The 22,439-nt window shown below is 41.6% G+C and overlaps 2 protein-coding genes across 2 annotated transcripts in view; both read right to left on the minus strand.

Moving 5' to 3' along the window:
• Nucleotides 1-4,109: 4,109 nt before the first annotated feature.
• Nucleotides 4,110-14,268, minus strand: CAVIN4 (caveolae associated protein 4). The gene is made up of 2 exons (XM_062206953.1): nucleotides 13,821-14,268; nucleotides 4,110-6,303 (listed from the first exon to the last, which is right to left on the minus strand). Exons 1-2 carry the CDS (start codon nucleotides 14,226-14,228, stop codon nucleotides 5,620-5,622), a joined length of 1,092 nt encoding a protein of 363 aa, XP_062062937.1. The 5' UTR covers nucleotides 14,229-14,268; the 3' UTR covers nucleotides 4,110-5,619.
• A 558-nt stretch (nucleotides 14,269-14,826) lies between these two features.
• The window catches only part of TMEFF1 (transmembrane protein with EGF like and two follistatin like domains 1), a 121,712-nt gene continuing 114,099 nt past the window's right edge, over nucleotides 14,827-22,439 (minus strand). The window contains exons 9-10 of the mRNA XM_062207868.1: nucleotides 19,718-19,876; nucleotides 14,827-15,842 (exon numbers count right to left, since the gene is read on the minus strand). Of these exons, the coding sequence (XP_062063852.1) occupies nucleotides 15,758-15,842; nucleotides 19,718-19,876 (244 nt within the window). The 3' untranslated portion in view covers nucleotides 14,827-15,757. The remainder of the gene's footprint in view (nucleotides 15,843-19,717; nucleotides 19,877-22,439) is intronic.

Below are 22,439 nucleotides of genomic sequence, written 5' to 3' on the forward strand. Positions count from 1 at the left end.
AGAAGTTTGGCAACTAAACAATCCTTATCCAGTCCTTCCTTCAAACTGCCTGAATTTTGTCATGAAAACCCACAATCTCACCTCTCTGCACTTTATCCCACATATGAACCCAGCCCTCTCCTCTGGCCACCCGGCTGGCCTGCCCTCCACCTGGTCCTCACTGAAGATGCAAGCCCCTCAATTCAGTGTTCAAAACAGACCCCACAAGCAGCAGCACAGAGCTCACTGGGCTGAGTTAGACCTCAAAAAGCACAAGCAAGGCTGTGGACGCTAACTAGCACCTACTGCTCAGATGTGATAGGTCTTCTGGCTCGGGGGTGACAGCCTCTCTGCCTCCCACTACCTGCCCTACTAGGCTGGGGGTTACCCAGAAGAGGGGTGCTCCCTTCCTGCTGTGCTCCCCGAGTAGGCAAGGCAGGCCCATGGGCTTCACTGCCAGCAGACAAAACAGACTCCGCCCCTCTGCACACCTTGCTCTCTCTGCTGCGACGCCAGAGCCTCAGCTTCCCAGTGCAACAGGAGGCTCCGTCTCTCGAGTCACCAAGAGAATGGACCAGGTGCCTGACACTTGGGGGATTTATTGAGCCATGTGCCCAGCCAGTCATGAAGATGACCCTTTAATCTTCATTTTGGCTGGCAACTCCTTCGGCCAGAACCTTGGAGGGAAGGAAAAATGAGATGCATCAAACCCTTCTTGAGCCCCTAATACATTTCTGATGTCATGACTCAGATCTAGTATGACAGGCACCATGAGACAGAGGCTCTTGCTGCAACCATGGCAGCTGATGTGAACAGCTACAGGAACCTGGGCACTTGACCTTGGCCAGCACTGCAGATGACAATAGCCTTCATTGTGGTGGCAGCACAGCTTTGGCTAGCATCCTCAGGTGCCAGACAACAAATGAAGTGTGGGAAAAAAAAAAAAAACAATCCATTCTAAGCATCAGGAGCTTTTCTTTAGTGCACATAATGAACAAGCAGAAATCTGGCCTTGGGCAAAGACAGAAACAGGAGAGAAGCTTGCACAAGGGCCTCAGGCCTGCAAGGCAGTTCTGATAAGATGACCAGGGAGTCCTGGTGGAAAAGGCAAGGCAAGGTGCTTGCTAGGCCCAGGAAAGGACCCCTCCAAATCAGACTTTTTCAAGCACAGGGAAGCAGATTTCTAGCATGGGAACTTCTGGAATATAGGCATAGTTCCCTTGTTCCTCACGCGGTAATGAGGGGCAAGCAGCCACGCTGTCAGAGCAGTCGGGAGAATTGGGATGTGTTTCTCGGGGACCAGCACGGCCACTTGGCCAAGTCAGAAACCTGCCACCCATTTGCTCCCCCATCACAACGCACCTCCAGATTTACCCCTCTGTAGCTTGGTTATTACTTTTTTTTAGGTAGTGTTCTCTCAAGGTGGGGCGAGACAGCTCATAAAAAGGTATTGTATTTGTATAAATAATTAAGACAGGGGCTGGTAGGCACCAAACACAAGGAAAAGATAAGGAATTAACTGGAAAGCTGAGTTGCCTGGTATGATGAGTTTATGTTGCATATGTGTTGAAAATACTGCACTGTATTCCTTTAAAATGCACAAATATTACAGATTAACCCGAAAGCTGAAAAAAATACAAGGGCCCTACTAACTAGTGCCTCGGCCTCTGCTCTGTTAACAGAGATTCCTTTCTAAAACACAAAGCATGGCACTTTTCAGCTCAAAACATCTCCTTGGCTCTCTACGGTCTTTGACATAAAACTCACAACAGCTTCACACAACCTCTCCAGCTCCATCTTGCCTTGGATTCTTGCTGTGATTTAGCTGACTCTTGATTGGTCTTCAGATACTAACGTTAACATCACTTTCATAGCTTCTCTTGAGAGCCATTCCCCTGATTGTTAGGTCTCCTCCCTGATCATTCTTTGTTAAATGTGAGCGCAGTATGTCTACTCCTCCACCAGGGGGCAAGTTCTCCTCCACCAGGGGGCAAGTTCCTCACGTGCGATTTCTTTCTTGGATTCACAACACAGACAGCTATCACATGGGAGGCTCTCCAAGTGTTGGTGACCCTGAGATCGGTAAAAGCAGCACGGTCTAGAAGACAGTTACACAAAGAACTACAACACAAGTGTTAGGGCAGATGTATGAGCAAAATATTATATAAACACCTTCCATCTCTGCAGTTCCACTGTCTTACATGTAACACTAGTCACACTGCTGAATCTTTGTTCCACTATCTCCTAGTTCACTATAGGATATGGCTGGGAAACAAGGGGGCCTGGGGGGAGACCCCGTTCATTTGTAACTCTTCGGTGCTTCACAGCCTCTGGCTCATAAAGATGTCAAGTACCGAGTATATGCAGTCAATATTCATGCCTTCCCTAGTGGGAAAGGCAAAGACAAGGACACTGAAATTGTCATTGAACTTGAAATTCTTCATCCAGAATGAAAGGGAAGCTGGTATTCCCAAGCAGATGAACAGCATGAGCAATGGCATCAAGAGGTAGAGTAGTTAGGGGAGGGCTCTGACAAGCACAGCTGACTAGGAAGATGCCCGGTGTAGTCAAAGGATTCTCTGTCCTCGCAGGGATCCTGGAGGTAGCAGCTACCCCAGAGCTCCTATCCACTGCTGAAATGAAATACACCGAAGGATTCCGACCAGAGAGGAGATCCATAAATCCTCAGACAGGACATAACAGAGCTGGTCACTATGACACAGAAAATTCAGCATAAGCACTTTTCATTTTTTCATTCTTTATAGACCAGAATGCCTCAAATTCAAACGGAATTGAGGCCGGGACCATAAAGGTTATCAAACACTGCCCCCACTCCTGATTTTGGGATTGTAAATAAATTTTTTAGTGGGGTTCAATAAAGAAGCTATAGAAAACATGTCCCAGAACTTAAAAAAAAATGATTGGCCCAGTGGTTTCACATAGTGGAATAGCACAATTAACTGCAGTTCTGTGGAATATTTTCTATAACATGACCCATACTTTTTAGCTGACAGAATCACAATGACACTTCAGGCCTTTTTCTAAACCAAATCCTTTAATGTGCAGGGAAGGCAAAAAACGAAGTCAAAAGTTTATATTTTTAATTTATGAAAACTTGCTCAAGGGAATTCACACACACATCTCAAGGACACTCAGAGCGAGCGGATTTTCATGCACATTATTATTATTCCACATTTGCCTTAACAGGTAAGCCAGAATCAGGCCGTCATCCATCACAGAGGGAGCACCTGGATCACCCATGAGGAGACAGACTTGCCCTTCCTGCTCTACTCTGTCTACTCTGCAGAAGTGCTTGAGGGTAGGCTCCATGCCCCACGGGTCTGTGGATGCTGCACTGGGGGATAAATCCTGCTAATGGTTTCATCTGAATGAGTTATTTAAAATCTGGCACTTAGAACTTCCAAACATAAAAGAGTAATTTGTTCTGTTCTGCCTGAAATGGTAAAGAACACAGATTAGAATATGTCTTACATTAAATGACGTGTGTGATCCTGCTGCCCATTACCTCTATACCATGGAAGCAGGGTAAAAGCAGAGGAGATGATGAATGTGCAATTCAGAAATGCCCTAAATACTGGAAGAAATGACAGAAGACAGAAGGAAAACGAAGAGGAAATCCTAGCAGTACAGGCTTCCAACGCTTGGGGGGCTGCACAGAGCCTGTTGTGATAAAGAGCTGACTAGTTTCGCACTCTTTCCTCAGCAACATTCAAATGCATCTACACAGCAAATGTTCAAGTCTGGTTTATACAATGGATCCATAAGCAAACTGACTTTACGAAACGTCCTTGATAGTTTTGCGGAAAAATATATTAGCCCAATTAATACATATTTTACACCAGGCTGGAAAACAAAATCTTCTAACTTTACATTCTTCCTAAACTATAAGCATCTATTTCAAGGATGAGTATATTAAACTTTGCATGTTGTCGTTTGCATTCATTAGCAAAAATATTTACAGCTGGAACACTGACCTCAAACTTTGCGATGTCTTTTTAAGTTCAAATGTATTATGGCTCTTAATAAAATATGTGATTAAATATCAAGTTCTTTCTAAACTGCAATAAAACATTTTAAGTTACTTTTTAAAAGTTTTATTCAATGTTGTATAACCTTTATTTTCAATATAAAAAGATAATGATATGAACAACTTATGACTTTATCATGTATTCATGCAGAGTAAAGAGGAAATGCTGTTCAATCAAACTCCCAGGCCATACTCTCTGGGTTACTGAGTCAAATATTTTAAGGTGGGTTGTGTGTGTCTGAGTGTATATGTTTATAGTCATTATTTTCAAGTGTGACATGACTATCCAAAACTTATCTGAAAGTGGGGGGGGGGGTGAAATGAGATGGCTGATCATTGTGCATACTCTTCCAATTCAACCATGTCCTCATTTCTTCCCTGTTACAAAACTGTAAGATTTACATGTGCTACACATACAGAGCCAGCGTGACCATTGCTTGCTTCAGCAACCCCGTCTCTTTTCTGATTTGACTGACTGACAGCTAACAGATCGGTGAAACCTGACTTCCTGCAAAAGTAGCAAGGACGATGTGAACTCCTACACTGTTTTGTACAATTGAGTCCTGAAGGGTTCACTCTGGAACACAAACATTTGAGGTCATTTCCAAACCCGCTGCATCGGGGCTGACTTCAGAGAAGCCATTTGGTCAGTTCTACGCCTCATGCTGGTCAAGTCAATATTGCAGTAATCCACCATAAACCTCAAAGAACACTAGAGGAGGATTTTTCCAGGGAGCATTTTAAGACCCAACAAAAACTCTAGGTTTGGTTCTACTCTGATGAAAAGTCACCCAAATGTTTATTTTTCACCCGAGTCTGTGAAAAGGCTTCTGAAGACCTACTTTAGTTTCTGTCCAACCCAGGACCTCATTGCTTGGTGCTCAGAGCTTTTTCAGCAAGTGCAATTATTTTAATTCTCTTTTTGAGGTTTGTTTTCTTGTTCTCCAGAATGCATAATGTTTTCTTTGATCTTCAGAGCAGTCTTCGGAGAGGGCAAGGCGGGCTAACCCTCTCCATTCTTATCAATGAGAACAGGCAGATGACTTGCCAATTGCTTTTGCAAGAAGTAAAACTATGATGCTGCAGCCAAATGCTCCGGTCCAGAACTTTCAACTTTTTTTTAATGCAAAAGCATCAAAAAGGGGGCTGGGACGGCTAATTTATTAATGGATTTGTTGGTGTGAACTTCTGGAGAAAGTCCACCCATCAGTCATTTCCTTTTGAAGCTAATCTAGACCAAAATTGAGAGTGCACTTGCAAACAACAGCCACAAATACGTCCCTCATTTGTTTCAGATGACCAAACACCTAATTCGCCTGAGCTAGGCAAGTGGTGTTTGGTGGGCAAGAAAAGGAACTTAAAAATCCCCAGCTGCCATGAGAAAGGTTGACACAAGGGGAAAAGCTGCTAGAATCATCTATGCTCATGGGGAAAGAATGACTTCCCTAGGAAATGTACCTAGTATTTAGATTATCTTGAAGATTTTAAATGTAAGAAGAGATATGCTTCCCTAAATGGCATTTAAATGTAAAGGACTATCCTGTTCACACTGGACTAAGGAGATTTATATTTGCCGTAGCTGTAATTCCTCTTTAAGATGACTGCTTTAAATCCAACAAGAGAGATTCGTCATCCTCTACTCTGACCTGAGGTTTAAACGTAACCTTTAAAGGCTCGGGGGTTGGGGTCTCCCCTCCTTCACGGGGAGGGGACCCCGCCCTGGCCGCCTCCTGCTCTGCTTCGCTGAGCTCATCACTGTACAGCTCCCGGATGGGGCTGAGAGCCCCGCTCCTCGCGAGGATGTCCACGCCCAGTTCCCTGCCGTCTTCATGACTTTCAGCCGTGGCTGGCTCCTTAGCTTTCCTAAGGCTAGGCATCTTAAAAGCTTCCTTTGAGGGAGCTGCATTAGAAATAGATTTTTTAAATCTCTCCCCGGACTGCCTCAGCCTCTCCCCGGACTGCCTCAGCCTCTCCCCGGACTGCCTCAGCCTCTCTCTCCTCTCCGGTGTCACTATTCTAGTTCTAATTCTATTCACTTTCTTGTCAAAATTCTGCCGTGTCTTCTGCATGTTTTCTTTGGAAAATGCCTTTTTGATATTATCAATGCGCTCCTTGCCTGACTTCCTAAGCCTGGCAGATCTGCTTTCTTCAACATAATATTCTTCATCGGAAGAGAGCTCTATTGGGGGATCAAAGACGTCGTCCTCCACCTCCTGATTCTCAGACAGGTTTGTGTCTTTAACGATCGACAAGGATGTTGGACACCGTGTCTTCTCCTGAAGGACAGAGCAACAAAACACGTTAGTGCTTCCGCTGCTGCGGATTCCCTCATTCACCCTGTGCGGACACCCTGTACACCTCCCCCAGGGGCTGTTCACCATGAAGTGCTGGCAATTCTCAGGGTGTCCCGTTCCTTCACCCTTTTTGCTTCCCTCTGAGCAGCCTTACCTATCCACTTCTGTCATAGCCTTGCCTTTCCACTTCAGATCCAATTGTAAGCAAACTCACACCGATTTTACCTTCACCCTTCCCAACTCCCAAGGTGAAGACACAAGTCTAAATGATGTCTCTATCTAGAGCTAACACCAGCATCTCAAACTTAGCAAGTCCCATCCATCATCCACTCCAGCCCTACTTCTTTCCCTGTCCCTCTCGGCACCAACATACTTCCAGGTGCTACACAAGACAGAAATTTGAGTTATCATCCCAAATATTTCCTCTCCCCCCTCATCCAAAACCCAGCTGGTAATCAAAGTGTGTTTGTAATACTGCTTCATAATCCATCTGTTCCCTCATACCTCATGCCCTCTCTATCAATGTCCTTTTTCTTAAGATTTTATTTATTTGAGAGGTAGAATTAAAGACAGTGAGAGGGAGAAACAGAGAAAGGTTTTCTGTCCGTTGGTTCACTCCCCAGATGGCCACAACGTCGGAGCTGCGCCGATCCGAAGCCAGGAGCCAGATGCTTCCTCCCGGTCTCCCACATGGGTGCAGGGGCCCAAGGATTTGGGCCATCTTCCACTGCTTTCCCAGGCCACAGCAGAGAGCTAGATCAGAAGAGGAACAGCCAGAACTAGAACTGGTACGCAAATGGGATGCCGGCACTGGAGGCAGAGGATTAACCTGCACCACAGCGCCGTCCCTCTCTCAATGTCTTAATTCAGATCTTTATCACCTTGGGTCTGAACTTGTCAATTCTCATCACTGATCCCTCCACTTCCAAAATATCAGTGAAGTATTTCCTGAGAAATCTTTCTGAAGCACAGCTCTAGTTACATCCTTTTAGAACTTCTGGGAGCTCATCAGGACTCAAAGGGTGAAGGCGGAGTTCTCCAGCACGCTTAGAAGCTTCCTGCACCTGAGCTGAGCTTACTTCCCCACTCCTCTAGCCCAGCAACATGCACCATTCTCAGTTCCTCCAGCACAAAATGTTTTCACCCCTTGATGCCTTGTATATGTGAAGTCTGATATCTTAAATGCCTCCCCCACCTCTTTTAAGTTTTGTGAATGCAATCTTTTTTCTAGAATCAATTCAAATGCCCCATCTTCCCCAAGTAGCTAATTTTGTCTCTGACACCAAAAGAACATCTATTTTCCACCATTTATGACATCACAGTGTGAACAGAATTGGAACTCCACTCCTTTACTTATGATTCCCTGGGGCCATCACAAGATGAAAGCCTCCTTGAGGGGCTGGCACGCTGGCACAGTGGGTTCATGCCCTGGCCTGAAGTGCCAGCATCCCATGTGGGCTCTGGTTCTAGTCCCAGCTGCTCCTCTTCTGATCCAGCTCTCTGCTATGGCCTGGGAAAGCAGCAGAAGACTGCCCAAGTCCTTGGGCCCCTGCACCCACATGGAGGACCCAGAAGAAGCTCCTGGCTCCTGGCTTCGTATCGACACAGCTCCAGTCATTGCAGCCAATTGGAGAGTGAACCGGCGGATGGAAGACCTCTCTCTCTCTCTACCTCTCTCTGTAACTCTTTCAAGTAAATAAAATAAATCTTTAAAAAAAGCCTCCTTGAAAGCAGAGATAATGTGCCTTATTTATGTTTTATGCCCAACTTCTATAAGCACCTTATACATGGTAGGTAGACTCAATAACTGATGGTTGGATCCAATAAGAGGCTTGCACTTTTGTATAACAGTTACTAAGTACCTACCATGTTCCACCATCATGTTCAATGTTCTAGAAACTGAGAAACTTCTGACAAGAAATCAGAGTGAAAGAGTTGACATTCTTGGAAACAAGTAAAACATATAGCAGATTATGGCCGGCGCCACAGCTCACTTGGCTAATCCTCCGCCTGCGGTGCCAGCACCCCAGGTTCTAGTCCCGGCTGGGGCGCCGGATTCTGTCCCAGTTGCTCCTCTTCCAGTCCAGCTCTCTGCTGTGGCCCGGGAAGGCAGTGGAGGATGGCCCAAGTGCTTGGACCCTGCACCCACATGGGAGACCAAGAGGAAGCACCTGGCTCTTGGCTTCGGATTGGCGCAGTGCGCCGGCCTCAACATACCAGCTGTAGTGGCCATTTGGGGGGTGAACCAACGGAAAGGAAGACCTTTCTCTCTGTCTCTCTCTCTCACTGTCTAATTCTGCCTGTCAAAAAAAAAAAATATATATATATATATACATATAGCAGATTAGAGAGTGATAAGGGCCAAGGTGAAAAATAAAGAAGGGGAGAGGGATTCACAGCAACTGGGGAGGGCACCATCTGAACTACACCGGTCAGAAAAATCTCCGAACAGTAAGGTGACACCTGAGCCTAGACCCAAAGGTTGTGCATATATCTAGGAAGACAGAGAAACAGCAAGTAAGGCAGTGTGGCTGCCACAGAGTGACCAAGAGGCAGGAACAGAAGGAGAAAGCGTAAGAGACACTGCAGGCAGGCCAGCCTCTGTGTACTCTGTATTCAATAATAGGGACAGAGGCTCTTTGTCAAGTACGAAACTCTTTTAAAGGTGATCCAAGAAAACAAAGAATTACTCTGCTGAAAACAAGCTCTAGAGGCAAGGAGAAGAGCGAACAGCACTGATACAAGGCAGGTGAGGGAGGGACTGGGATGTTGGCAGAGGTGTAGTGAGAAGCTGCGATGTTTGGATGCAGAGTGGCAGAGGGTGTCAGGGATGGTTCTTAAGCACACGGTCTGCGCGACACAAGGGGAGACTTTCAGTAAATGAGATGGGGAGGACAGCAGGAGGAGGACACTGGAGGGGAAGGGTAAAGCATAAATCTTGCCTTTGAAATGACCACTAGACAAGCAAGCAGGGATGCTGAGCAGGCAGCTGAGAATCTGAGCCTGGCATTTAGAAGAGAGGACTTGGCTAGACACAGAAACTTAGGAATCCATAATATAAAAATGAAATTAAAAGTCATGAGACCAGACAAAAGAGAGAACACCAGGGGCTGGCGCCGTGGCTCACTTGGTTAATCCTCCACCTGCGGCACTGGCATCCTATATGGACACCGGTTCCAGTCCCGGCTGCTCCTCTTCCAGTCCAACGCTCTGCTGTGGCCTGGGAAGGTAACAGAGGATGACCCAAGAGCTTGGGCCTCTGCACCCGCATGGAAGACCAGGAAGAAGCACCTGGCTCCTGGCTTCAGATCGGCGCAGCGCCAGCCGTAGCAGCTATTTGGGGGGTGAACCAACGGAAGGAAAACCTTTCTCTCTGTCTCTCTCTCTCATTGTCTATAACTCTACCTGTCACGTAAATTTTTTAAAATTTTAAAAATAAAAAAGAGAGAGAACACCAAGCAACTGACTGAATTGGCAATACTCTATTACTCAAAACTCTTTGGGGCCAAAGTATGTATCAGAATTCCGAATACATCAGATTTTGGAAAACTAATATGATATAATATATAGCATTCCCTAAGAAATCCTTGAAAGAAACATTTCTGCAGTTAAAAAAACATAAACTGTATTTTGTACACTAAGTCACACTAATGCAATAAACTATAAAAAGCTTCATGCTAGTTTAGGTCAAGCTTTGTCAACAAATGATTTCAAGTCAAACTAGGCTGTTCTTATATTTGTATTTTTAGATTTCGGGGGGATTTTGGTGTTACAGATCTTGGATTCTAGACTGGTAGACAAGAAAGAAGAGATGAAAAAGAATTTAAAAGGAGGAATATAGCCCACAAGGACAGGAGGAAATGCAGAAGACAGTTGTACCCTTAGGAGCTAAGAAGAAAAAAGCTGCAGGAAGAAGAGGAGGGACCAACTATGCCAAATGTGTCAAGAGAACAAGGACGAGAATTGAGTTTGCGAACACGACAACATGACGGACATCAGAGACCTTCAGAGTCAAGCCAAGATCACAGCTCTTAAAGGGAACCCAAACTACTATTTAGATTATTTCTAAAAGTAAACAGGCAGAATTTTAAACATCATGAGATTTTCAACTGAGCCATCATTTAAAACTTCTAAAAGGAACTATGTTCCAACTCAAAATTCAGATTAAATCTATTCAATCAAAAATATGATAAATATGTAACAAACATTTATGCATATTCTAAAACTTATCAGCCTGATTGTCAAGAAGATATCCCAGCAACTTTATTTCTTTGGATACTTATTTAAAATTAAAATATTTGGCTACAGGATTGGAGCGTCTAGGAGCTAAAAAAGGCAGGGGTAGGCGTCTCATAACTCCCTGGTGAATCAGTCAGAAGTGGTTAAATTATTCCTCTCCTTTCCTGACACCTGCTGCAGGGAGTAGCTTCAACAGCATAGTGTGGGTTGGCATGGCCTGAGAAGGTATAATTAGAAAAGGAAGAAGTCAAAGTGTAATTACTGCTTGGTAGGAGAAAAAACCCTCACAATGTTTCTGGGAAGACATCACATACCCTTAACTGCATAACAAATAATATGAAGTCGGTCTTAAAGGCCAAATAAAACAGAGGTAGAGCCAGAAAAGTACTTGTTACATAGAGCATTTGGTTCCAACTCCTATGAGTCAGAGATAGCATGTGTTAATGGTGAATAGATTATAATAACTGAAGATTGGAGGACTTAAGTATAATTGATTTCAAAATACAAGTAAAAAGACTTTTTTTTGTTAACAGAATCAAAGTAATACGGCCAGGGGAATTTTGAATATATAGAAGTCTGGGACTTAGTAGGGTATGGCCAAGTGTCTCATTTGGTAACCATAGGCATATGGTTAGTAACTAAAATTATCAAAAGATATGCTAAGATTCTTGGCTTGCATAATAAGAGAGGCCATCAAGGTCAAAGGATGTTCAGAGAGAAACCATAATTGTAGATGAAATAGCAGATAATTTTTTAGTGTCAACCATTCAGAGTTTGATGAGAGTGTAGGCACACACAATTGTGGCATACAGTGTCAAAAAAGTAACAGCCAAAAGATACACCAGGGACCTTTTCCTAAGGAAAAAGTTGAATAGAAATGAAAGACAGCTGACTTGCTCAGTTTGAAATTAATTTTAGGGGCAATCTAAATATAAACATTTATACATACAAGAATTCATCATAACTAATTTTCAACACTAGGAATATTATATACAGTGTTCTAACATCTAATGTGAGTCCTTGAATCCAAGTTCTATGACAATTTGCCTTTTTTTTTGCCTTTTTCTTTTCTCTTCAAGCTTACAAATGGTAACAACTTCTTTTTGGCAAACTGCTGCTTACTAGGAACAATTTGATTTCACAGGATCTTCATGGCATTCTGTCTTACAAAAGGAGGGATCCGATCTAAACTGGTACCCCTCGGTTGCTTTAACTAACAATAGGGGCTTGAAGAAAGAAAAAACTATCAGTAAGTTACAGAGACTAAGCAGGTAAATACAGAAAAACCTTAATTTAAAAAAAAAAAAATATATCAAAAGACAAACAGCATCAGCTAGAACTTTTCAGAAACGTCTTTGCTCTAGCCTTTGAAAATCTTGATGGGAACTTGGTCCACTGCTTTGCACAAAGGTTTTCAGGAGAAATGGTGGATGCCAAGTATGTTTCCTGGTGGGCCCGACACAAGTGGAAGGTAAGAAATGCACACCACTGCTAATGCCCTAAAAGGTGAATGGAGGAATGGGTACTACATTCTCCAAAACCAAATCTAGCTCTCTACTACATAAAGAACAACACACAAAGATTACACACTTAGTCTTTGAAACTAAGGTGATTGACTTTTTTTTTTTTTCCAAAATTTTTAAGCCTAGAAAGAAGGACTTCCAGGAATTCATGGTGAAAGGTAAATAGTAAAGAACTTCCAGTGGCATAGTCCTGCCCATCTACCTTTGAAATTAAGCAATTTCTCTCTCCTTCCTATTGTTTTTTCCTAATCAATCTGTAAGGCTCTTTTAACGTGACAGGTTGAAAATACCACTCTGCCTTCAGTCAGTAAGAAATTGACCTATGTAAGGAATGATGCTGGGGGCAGTGAGTTATGGACCACATCCCTAGCTAGCTTACAAATACCTGCCTACACTACCCAACTATGTTGCTATTTCATTTTGTTGTTATTCTTCTACAGTTTTTTTCCTTATACACATGGGCATTCGTTTTAAAAATTACAGTGTGACAACATTTTCTTTAGCACCAGTGAACATACCTGCATATATTCCTGATTTTATGACTAAAACCAAATTTTTGGTATCAAATTTTGCACTCAGGTTTACAGACTTGTAAAGTTAATACATACTATCAAACTTTCACTCTATAAATAGTATACCAATGAATACTCTCACTAGCAGAATGTGATGCTGTTGTTTTCTCCTACCCTTAAATTCTGAGTCCACATTTTAGTAACTGCCAATATTGAAATGGCCAAAAGTTAAATTTTATTATTTAGTCTTTTGTGACAAATTTTATTATTTATTTTGTCTTTTACTATTTTTTTATTTGTTTACTAGGGAAGGAGAATTCAGCTTTTTCCTTTTGATTTCTAAGTTTTAAAAATATGTGACAAAGGGGCCAGTGCCGTGGCGCAGTAAGCTAATCCTCCACCTGCAGCGCTGGCATCCCATATGGGCGCCGGGTTCTAGTCCCGGCTGCTCCTCTTCCAATCCAGCTCTCTGCTATGGCCTGGGAAGGCAATGGAAGATGGCCCAAGTGCTTGGACCCCTGCACCCGCATGGGAGACCCAGAGGAAGCACCTGGCTCCTGGCTTCAGATCAGCGCAGCTCCAGCCGTTGCGGCCATTTGGGGAGTGAACCAATGGAAGGAAGACCTTTCTCTCTGTCTCTCCCTCTCACTGTCTGTAACTCTACCTCTCAAATAAATAAAATATTAAAAAAAAGTGACATGATGCATTTGCCACCGTCAAGTTCCATGTCAAAAACTGAGTGGCAAGTGCACAATAATGTGGGAACTTAGCTCTCAACACAGTTTTTATACTTAACTGTGAAGAGTCCCTTCATTTCCTGTTTTCTAAAACAAAGAAGTGTTTTAAATGAGAGGCTTCTTAGATTTCCTCTAGTTCTAACATTCTCAAAGTCTATGAGAGGACAACATGTTAAAATAGGGCTAATATGCCAAAACAGCCTTACTAATATTAAGTTTCAAAGGCAAGAAATAGCCTAAGCCATGAGCCACAGTTCATATTACAAGAGATGGTTGGGAAGCTCAGAATACCAATATAAGAGAAAGTACATTAGTTAACACAGAAGTGGTTTTCCTCCTGAGATCTCTGCTGACACAGAATTTCTTTGCATTAATATACATAATATTTAAGCTGCGAAACTGGAAATTGGAAACCTCTGGTATGACTTGTTGACAAAGAATTCAAGACTAAATTATAGTAATCAAGCTGAACACAAGCGCAAGCTCACCTGGAATATTACCACGCGGAATTTGTTTTTCTTCATTATTTCCTCTTGCTTGGCTTCAACTTTTGTAACATGAACCTGTTGCTTCTCCACCCGGGCCTTCACATCTTTAATATGAGCACTAACTTTGCGGGTTTTCTCAAACAACTTGTTAATGATATAGCCTGTATTGCTATGTGACTGTGAAAACTTCAGCAGGTCGATCTGGACAGATTTTATGGCATTTTCCATGTCCCTGTGTCTCTCCTCTATTCTCTTCTGGCTTGCCTGCACACTGTCCACGATGGAGGCTACCTTGTCCAACACAGTCACAATGGTAAGCGCGGCATCTTGGTCTTCATCCTCTGAGACACTTGACAAGCGATTCTGGTGGATTTTATCAGCATTTGAAGCAGACCCATTATGTTCCATTTTGCTTAATTCTCAGCAAAAGAGGTCCTACCACAATCAATTCTGGCACTAAGAACAGAAAGTCAGCTTGGTAACAGCACCCGGGTTGTTTAAAAGGCTGAAAACCCCACCCTTGGAGAGTGGTCAAGTATTTATAACTACAAATATCCCTCCATGACTGCTCTGCAATATGAGCCTTTGCAAAGCAGAGGGACCTGTTCCAAGCATGCTTGCTGACTGACTAAGGGACTCAAATAAGACTATATGGATAGAAGAGGAAATCTTTTTTTAAGAAAGTTCACTAAAGCCATCTTGTAACTATTAAGTCTAAAAGCCAAGTGACTAAAAAAGCAGACTCCAAATATTGAGTAAAGCTTTTGCCTTAATTTCAACTAGTATTTATAAGAGCACAGAGGAATTTTGCAAAGACATATACTTTTCTATTAATTTCATACACTAAATGTATGGATACATCAATATCAAAGAATGTAGTGAAAAAAAAAAAAACACACACCAAAACGGAGGCCATATAGTGAAAACATTATATTATAACATGCTTTTCCAAACAAAATATTAAAATTAATATTTAATTTTAAACATATTCTTTAAATTCTACATGCATACTTTTGAATATCTAAACTACAAGTTAAACAGCTGAATACATTCTACTCACACTTCAAATCTTTTAACACCAACAATCTATTAATAGAGTTATTACTACAGGACAAATTTGGATAGAGATCTTCAGTAATTTTTAAGCTCACTTTAAGAGCACCAATCATTAATAATCATTTTTGCATTTTATTCACAAACACTGATACAATTTGTTTATGTTAAACAAAGATTTTCTTTAAAAATGAATATGTATTAAAGTATTTTAACTGATAGAGTAAGCTTTATTCCAATCTGCTTATTAAACAGCCTATTTCCATAATATCTAAATCTACTGTTCAGTGATCTGTTCCATCATTACTTCCACTTTTTTTGAATTATTAGAATTGTTTTTCAAAGTGAATAATCAAATTCCAGTCCATACGTCTTATAAATATTTTACATCTAACACACACAGCTTCATAGTTCATGCGATAGGCAGTGTCTAAAAAATTGGTTACTAAATCTCAAAAACAGTTAAATCTCTATTTAAACACAGTGTCTTCTAGTTTTTTTTGTAAGAAAAGTAATCTGTAAACATTTTTACCTTTAGTTCATGCTTGGTCATTGGCTGTGGTCACTGTGGAAGAAGTGGTATGATTTTATAATCATTTGTGTAGTCCATCTTTGCAAAAATATTACATTCCATGGGGGAGGAACAAGTCTTAGAATTACCATGTGGTACAAATTCATGAAATCAATTTCCATATTTAAAAACATAAAACAAAGACTACTAAACAGTCCAAAACTGTTGTAGCTGAATATTCTACATACAAGCCAACAGACTACACTAAAAATGTCCAAAAATAAGGCCTCTGAAATAAATATTTCCATTCTTTAAAAAAAGACATAATAAATGTATATCACATGGTCAGTGTACATATATAAAAGTCATCAGTTTAAACCATCCTGGATGACGTATCTGAAGTAAAATGACCTAGGTTTTGCTTCTGTCGACGTCCTCTATTGTTTTTTGGGCATTTTCTGTTGTGATTAAAGAAGGAAAGAAAAATGTTTTGATCATTAGGTTTAGGAAACCTCAAAATTTTCCAAAGTAATATACATTTTACACATGAAGTGGAAACAAGAAGCTATTTGGTGCAAGACAAGATAAAGCTGAACACAATGTTGGGCTGCTACCCTCCCCAGAGAGCTGGGAGTTGAGAGGGTTGGTTATCAAATTTGGGTACACACAAAATTTCCTCTGGCCCAGCAGTTCCCCCAGCCACAGTGACTGAGAACATAGGACACTTGCTGACAGTAGAAAGAACCCTGGCCTTGTGAGCATCATGATACCCCCAAAACAACAGCTTAGAAATGAAGGGAGGAAGAGGGAAGCACACTTATTAACCTCAGACATAAACACATAGCTATGCTTACTGATTTTAGACAATGATTCATAAGAAGTCCTTCCTCAACCTGCTGGGGCAAACCACAGAACCCCAAAAGGAACTACCATGCTGAGGATAACCTTGCTCTCATTTCTCCATTGTTTTCCACGGTGGGATGAATCTGTACCACGACTGCCTTTGTGCCTTCGGCTGCAAACACCTGAGCTCTTATGATGCACGTGGTGCTGTGCTACACAATGTAGAGTCAAGCAGCTGTTGAGTTTGTGCTCTGCTAATAACTGTTCCATGCTCCTATAGGGGTTCAAGTGACCTCTAAAATCTCTGCCAGCAAGGAATTTATAATCTAATGGAAAGAAAGTCTCGTAATAACGAAAGCTCCTTGCTGTAGCACTCGTTATTTTCATTCCATTTCAGAATACTGTTTTGCCTTGATTTAAAGCCTTGATGATACTTCTATTTTCAGTATGGTTTTCACAAATCTTATCTCACTAATCCTCATATTAAGGATCTGAGTAGACAGAGCAAAAACCATCACCATTTCACAGCTAAGGAAACTAGCTGAGAGGTCAAGCAATCCTCATGAACCATTACTAATTTCACTACGACCTTGAAGAAGATCCAACCCCTTAGGTCTTAGTTTCTTCATCTATAAAATAGCGGCGTTTAGCTAGCATGATGTTCAAGGTCCACAACTTATCTGTCACTCTCTGAGTCTAAAAGCCTGAAGGAAGGATCACCCTCAAGCATACGAAGAGAAAATGTGACTCATGCAGTCTTGATACATGGGTCAGTGGAAACATCGTTTAAAGGAAATTTTCCCACATACAACAGCAACCATGGGATCAGTGGACAGCTACCCCATAATGGACTGTGTGGGAGTGGCACTCCTTAAACTGCAAAGGAGAAAAGTCCAAGTACGCAATTATAATGTTCTGAATCCACGACAGCAAGACATTCTAGGGGAGGACATAGCACAACAAGAAGAGGGTCTCGGGAGAAATCTTGTGATAAACTTGAAGAGATAACCCTAAATCATGCAGGCAGTAAGTAGTGAAGACACTTCTCAATTTAAAATATCTTGTGGGGATGGGCATCGGTTAAGATGCTGCTTGGGATGAGTCCAGTATCATGGCATAACTTCCGCCTGAGACACCAGCATCCCATATTGGTACCAGTTCAAGTCTCAACTGCTCCACTTTCTGATCAAGCTCCCTGTTAATATGCTTGGAAAGCATCAGAAGATGGTCCAAGTGCTTGGGGTCCTGGACCCTCATGAGAGACCCAGAAGAAGCTCCCAGCTCCTGGCTTTGGCTTGGCCCAGCCCCAGCTGTTGAAGCAATGTGGGGAATGAACCAGCATATGGAAGATCTCTCTCTTTCTGTCTCTCTCTCTCTCTCTGTAACTCTGCCTTTCAAACAAATAAATTAAATCTTAAAAAAAAAAAAAAAGATGCTACTTGGGATGCCTGCATTATATACTGCAGTGCTTGGGTTCAAGTCCCAGTTTTGCTCCCCATTAAGGTTTCTGCTACTGCACAGCAGGTTATAGCTCAAGTGATTGGCTCCATGCTACCCATGTGGGAGACCTGGACTGAGTTCCCAGCTCCTAGCTTTGGCCTGGCCTAGTCCCAGTTATTGTGGGCATGTTGAACTAGCAGACAGATATCTCTTTGCCTTTGTCTCTCTCTCTCCCTTTCAAATGACATAAACAAAATGTACTATAATGTCTAGGTGACTGTGAAGGATACAAATGGGTTTGGGGTACAAACTAGAGATACCTGCCAAGTAATCTTAATTTAGGGGTTAAGAATCACAGAACACTGAGAACAGAAGCACAGAGTTGGGCAACAAGCTCAATTAGGATTGTAAAGGGGCTGAAAGCCCCTTTAAGCTCTGTGACCCTGGGCAAGGTACTTCTCATCTTGGCGCATTGTTTCCTTACTTCTGTACAAAAAGGAGTTGAACTTAAAGTTGCTTCCTACTAACTCTAACACCCTTTGATTCTCTTAAATCACACAACAACAATGCCTCAACGGCTTTCCCTTATTTTTTTTCTTTCATCTTCTAAACCATTTATCACTCCACTTCTGCTTTACTCCAACAATGGACTGCTACATGGTCGCTATTTTATGCTACTGCACTTTTTCCCTACTCCAGTGAATTTTGCAGAAGACCCTCAGAATAATGCTCTAAAAAACTGGCTAATAACAAAATCTTCCCTTGCTTCAAACTCTAAGCTGTTACAATATCAACTCTGAACCCTGCTCCCAATGGCCATATTTGGCTAGAAGATTCAACATGGACTCTCCTCTTAATGATTCAGTCTAAAGAATTAAGAATTAGAAAATACTGAATCCCAATCATGCATCTCACTTACTAGTTGGAGGACCACAGGCAAATTACTTAAATTCTGGGCCTGTATTTATTGGTCACAGCTAGCTCTGCTATTAAATGCTTTTTTTCCCTATCTTCTCTTTCTGTTCACATTATTTGTTATATCATTTTGCCCCTACTTTGATCTACTGCCCAGTACTCAGCAGTCTTGCCTAAAGGCAGATCATCTGTTCTATGGAATAAAGCACACTGACTTTAGTGCCTGAATTTTATGAAAAATATGTTACTCAGAGGACATTTTTCAACATTTCTAGATTTATCATTTCAGCTCCAGATGGCTGAGACTACTGAAGGTCTGGCATCTACACAAACCTTGGAGAGAAGGGCCATAAATCCATTGTGGCCCGCCAATATCCATATCTGATGTGCTCCAACCCTTTGCCCAGAATAACGCAGAGATGAGGTTTATGGGTCTTGTGAATCAAACCCTCAAGGAGGTGGGAGGAGGTTATTAAGAAGAAAAGATATAAGACAAAGCAGCACAAAGACCAAAATGAACTTATTTGCCCTGAATTTTCAGAAGTTTGGTTCAGACTAACATGTTTCCATTCAGTTTTGAAAAAAACCTATTTTATGGCAATTGAATGCCTAGTAAGCCCTTTAATTCATGAGTGGTTTTGCTTATGATACATAATTTTAAAGCTTATTACTTATCAGTGTAATCCAGAAAATGAAGTAATGTTAATAGAATGATACAAGAATTATATTATCTTCACCCTCTGATTTTTTTTTCCTTTATTATATTTATTTTAGCTGAACTATATTCTTAGAGCATAAAATGTCTTATAGTTCTGTATGGATTAAAAATTTCTGCATGGTTCTTTCTGCAGACCATTATAGATTCTGCTGCCATTATTGTCCATGAATGCAATGCTCAAAGATAGCACACAGTTCTAAGATCCATAAATTCTTTTATGCCAGTGACTATTCTCATTCTCCCTCTGCCTGCAATCCAGATACACCAGTAACCCTGGCGATGTGTTCCTGCCCAAAATAGAGAGAAGTCAGCACACAAGGAAACTTCAGGAAACTGATCCTAGGTTGTTTCCTAAGAGTTCAGTGGACTTCACCCACCTTCAAGTTAAAGTCAAGCATTTCTGAAGTCATTACCTACCTTGTTATGCACATGACAATTGCTACTATAATGGCGATCTGTACAGCTCCAATAATTGCTGCGATAAGAACATGAGTGAGCTTTTGCCTACTTGGCACTACATAGAGAATACTAAAGTCTGTCTTGTCACAGTGCTGTCCAGTGTAACCAGATTCACATCTGAAAAGAGAAAAAAGAAGTACTGTTATAAGAAGTATAAGTTTTGACATTTCCAGGTTTTGAAATTAAAAGATATAAAAGAATGATAAAAATTAAATAGGAATAAAAATTAGGTACTTTCCCACCATGTGAAAAACAAAGTAATTATTTATTTCCCTACAAGTCTTTTTGGTATGCCTATTTTAGTGCTTCTTATGCCTATATTGCATCACGTTAATTTTATAGCAGCTAAATAGTCTATCACCATCATTTCAAATGTATACATAACATTCCATCCAGTGACTATATTATAGCACTTACCTGCTCCCCATTGTAAGATACATTAGTTATTTTCAAAGTTATAAATTAGGGTATGGTAAGTTTCTGGGTAAACATGCATTTTTCTATATCCTCCCTTACTCATGGTTTTGCATTCTGCAGTTTAACCATAGTCAACTGCAGTCTGAAAATATTACACGGAAAATTCCAGAAATAAGCCATTCATATGTTTTATATTGCTTATTGTTCTGACTTAGCAAGACGAAATCTCAGGCCTCATGCCTTCCCACTCCATCCACCTGGGATATGATTCACTCCTTTGTCTAGCATATCCATGCTGTATATACTACCCACCGGCCTGTTAGTCACTCAGCACTGAGACTGACTATTCTAGTAGAACGGTGCTTGTGTTCAAGCAAACTTTATTTTACTTACTAATGATAAAAAGCACTAGAGTACAGATGCTGGCAATTTTATTATAGAATATTGTAATAATTTTTAAAAGATTTACTTATTTATGTGAAATGCAGCATTACAGAAAGAGAGGGAGAAAGAGTCAGACCTGCCATCTGCTGGTTCAGCCCCAAATTGTTACAAAGGCCATGGCTGTGCCAGGCTGAAGCCAGGAGCTTCATATAGGTCTCCCACGTGGGTACAAGGGCCCAAGTACTTTGGCCATCTTCCATTGCTTTCCCAGGTGCATTAGCAGGGAGCTGGATCAGAAGTGGAACAGTCAGGACTCAAACCAGTGCCCATATGGGATGCTGGCATCACAGGCAGCAACTTAACCACTATACCACAAATGCCAGTCCCTGTTCTATTTTATTAGCTATTGCTGCTAATTTTGCTTAATTTATAAATTAAACTTTATCACAGGTGTGCATGTATAGAAGAAAACATAGCACACAGAATTCAGTTCAGTACTGTCTGTGGTTTCAGACATCTACTGGGGTGTCTTGGAACAAACACCCCACAAATAAAGGAGGACTACTGTACTTAGGGATATTCCTTGGGCTAGATATCTGGAAATGAGATTATTGAATAAATAGGTATAAACATTTACAGTTCTCTGAACATAGTGCCGAATTATACTTAAAACACTTTTCAGTGTACAAAATGTTAAGTATCTAAGATGGAAGGGGGAGATGAAAATAAGTTTATGTTAATGGCAGAAATGGAGCTAAGCAGTTAAGTAGGTGCTAATCTTAGAAATTAACTGAATTTGAATTAAAAGTAAATGAAAAGGCAATGATAATAATTTGACAGGGGTAAACATTTAAGATATTTAACAGAAAACTAATTTTCTTTAAACTGAGAGAGGTGGAATGTATAAATTAGCCAGCCTTCAGTTCAAACTAATAAAACATTAAAAGTGCAGAGATAGCACATGTGTTCACTAATATCACATACTTTACTACAAAAAAGGATTTGAGGCATCTTACAATAAAGCACACAAGGGGCCAGTGTTGTAGCATAGCAGATAAAGCCACCACCGGCAGTGCTGGCATCCTATATAGGCTTCAGTTCCTGTCCCAGCTGCTGTACTTCCAATCCAGCTCTGTCTTAATGACCTGGGAAAGCAGCAGAAGGTGGCCCATGTACTGAGCCCCTGCATCCACGGGGGAGACCTGGAAGAAGCTCCTGGCTCCTGGCTTCAGAGCTGCTGGCCAGTGTGTCTATCTGGGGAGTGAACTAGCAGATGGAAGATCTCTCTGTCTCTCTCCTCACTCTGTAACTCTGACTTTCAAATAAATAAATAACTCTTAAAAATAAAAAAAGGGGCCAGTACTGGGGCTCACTCGGTTAATCCTCTGCCTGCGGTGCTGGCATCCCATATGAGTGCCGGGTTCTAGTCCCAGTTGCTCCTCTTCCAGTCCAGCTCTCTGCTGTGGCCCAGGAGGGCAGTGGAGGATGGACCAAATGCTTGGGCCCCTGCACCCACATGGGAGACCAGGAGGGAACACCTGGCTCCTGGCTGCAGATCGGTATAGCTCCAGCCATAACGGCCATTTGGGGGGTGAACCAACGGAAGGATGACCTTTCTCTCTGTCTCTCTCACTGTCTAACTCTGTCAAATAAAAAAAAATAGGAAAGAAAAAAAGAAAAAAGCACATATGATAAGAACAAAAAGGAAACATAGATAAAGGGAAAGAGGGCAATATGAGTTTACCAACCTAGTGCCTGAGGTTCCTAAGCCCATGGCAGGAGGTGTCACACTGGGCTCTAAACTTTCTGACACACAAAAAACTAGTGAGGTAGATCCTGTTCACAAAGTAGAACTGAGAGCCATACACACATAGCTAAA

Source organism: Lepus europaeus, chromosome 12 (genome assembly GCF_033115175.1).
Source record: "Lepus europaeus isolate LE1 chromosome 12, mLepTim1.pri, whole genome shotgun sequence".
NCBI classification, from domain to species: Eukaryota; Metazoa; Chordata; class Mammalia; order Lagomorpha; family Leporidae; genus Lepus; species Lepus europaeus.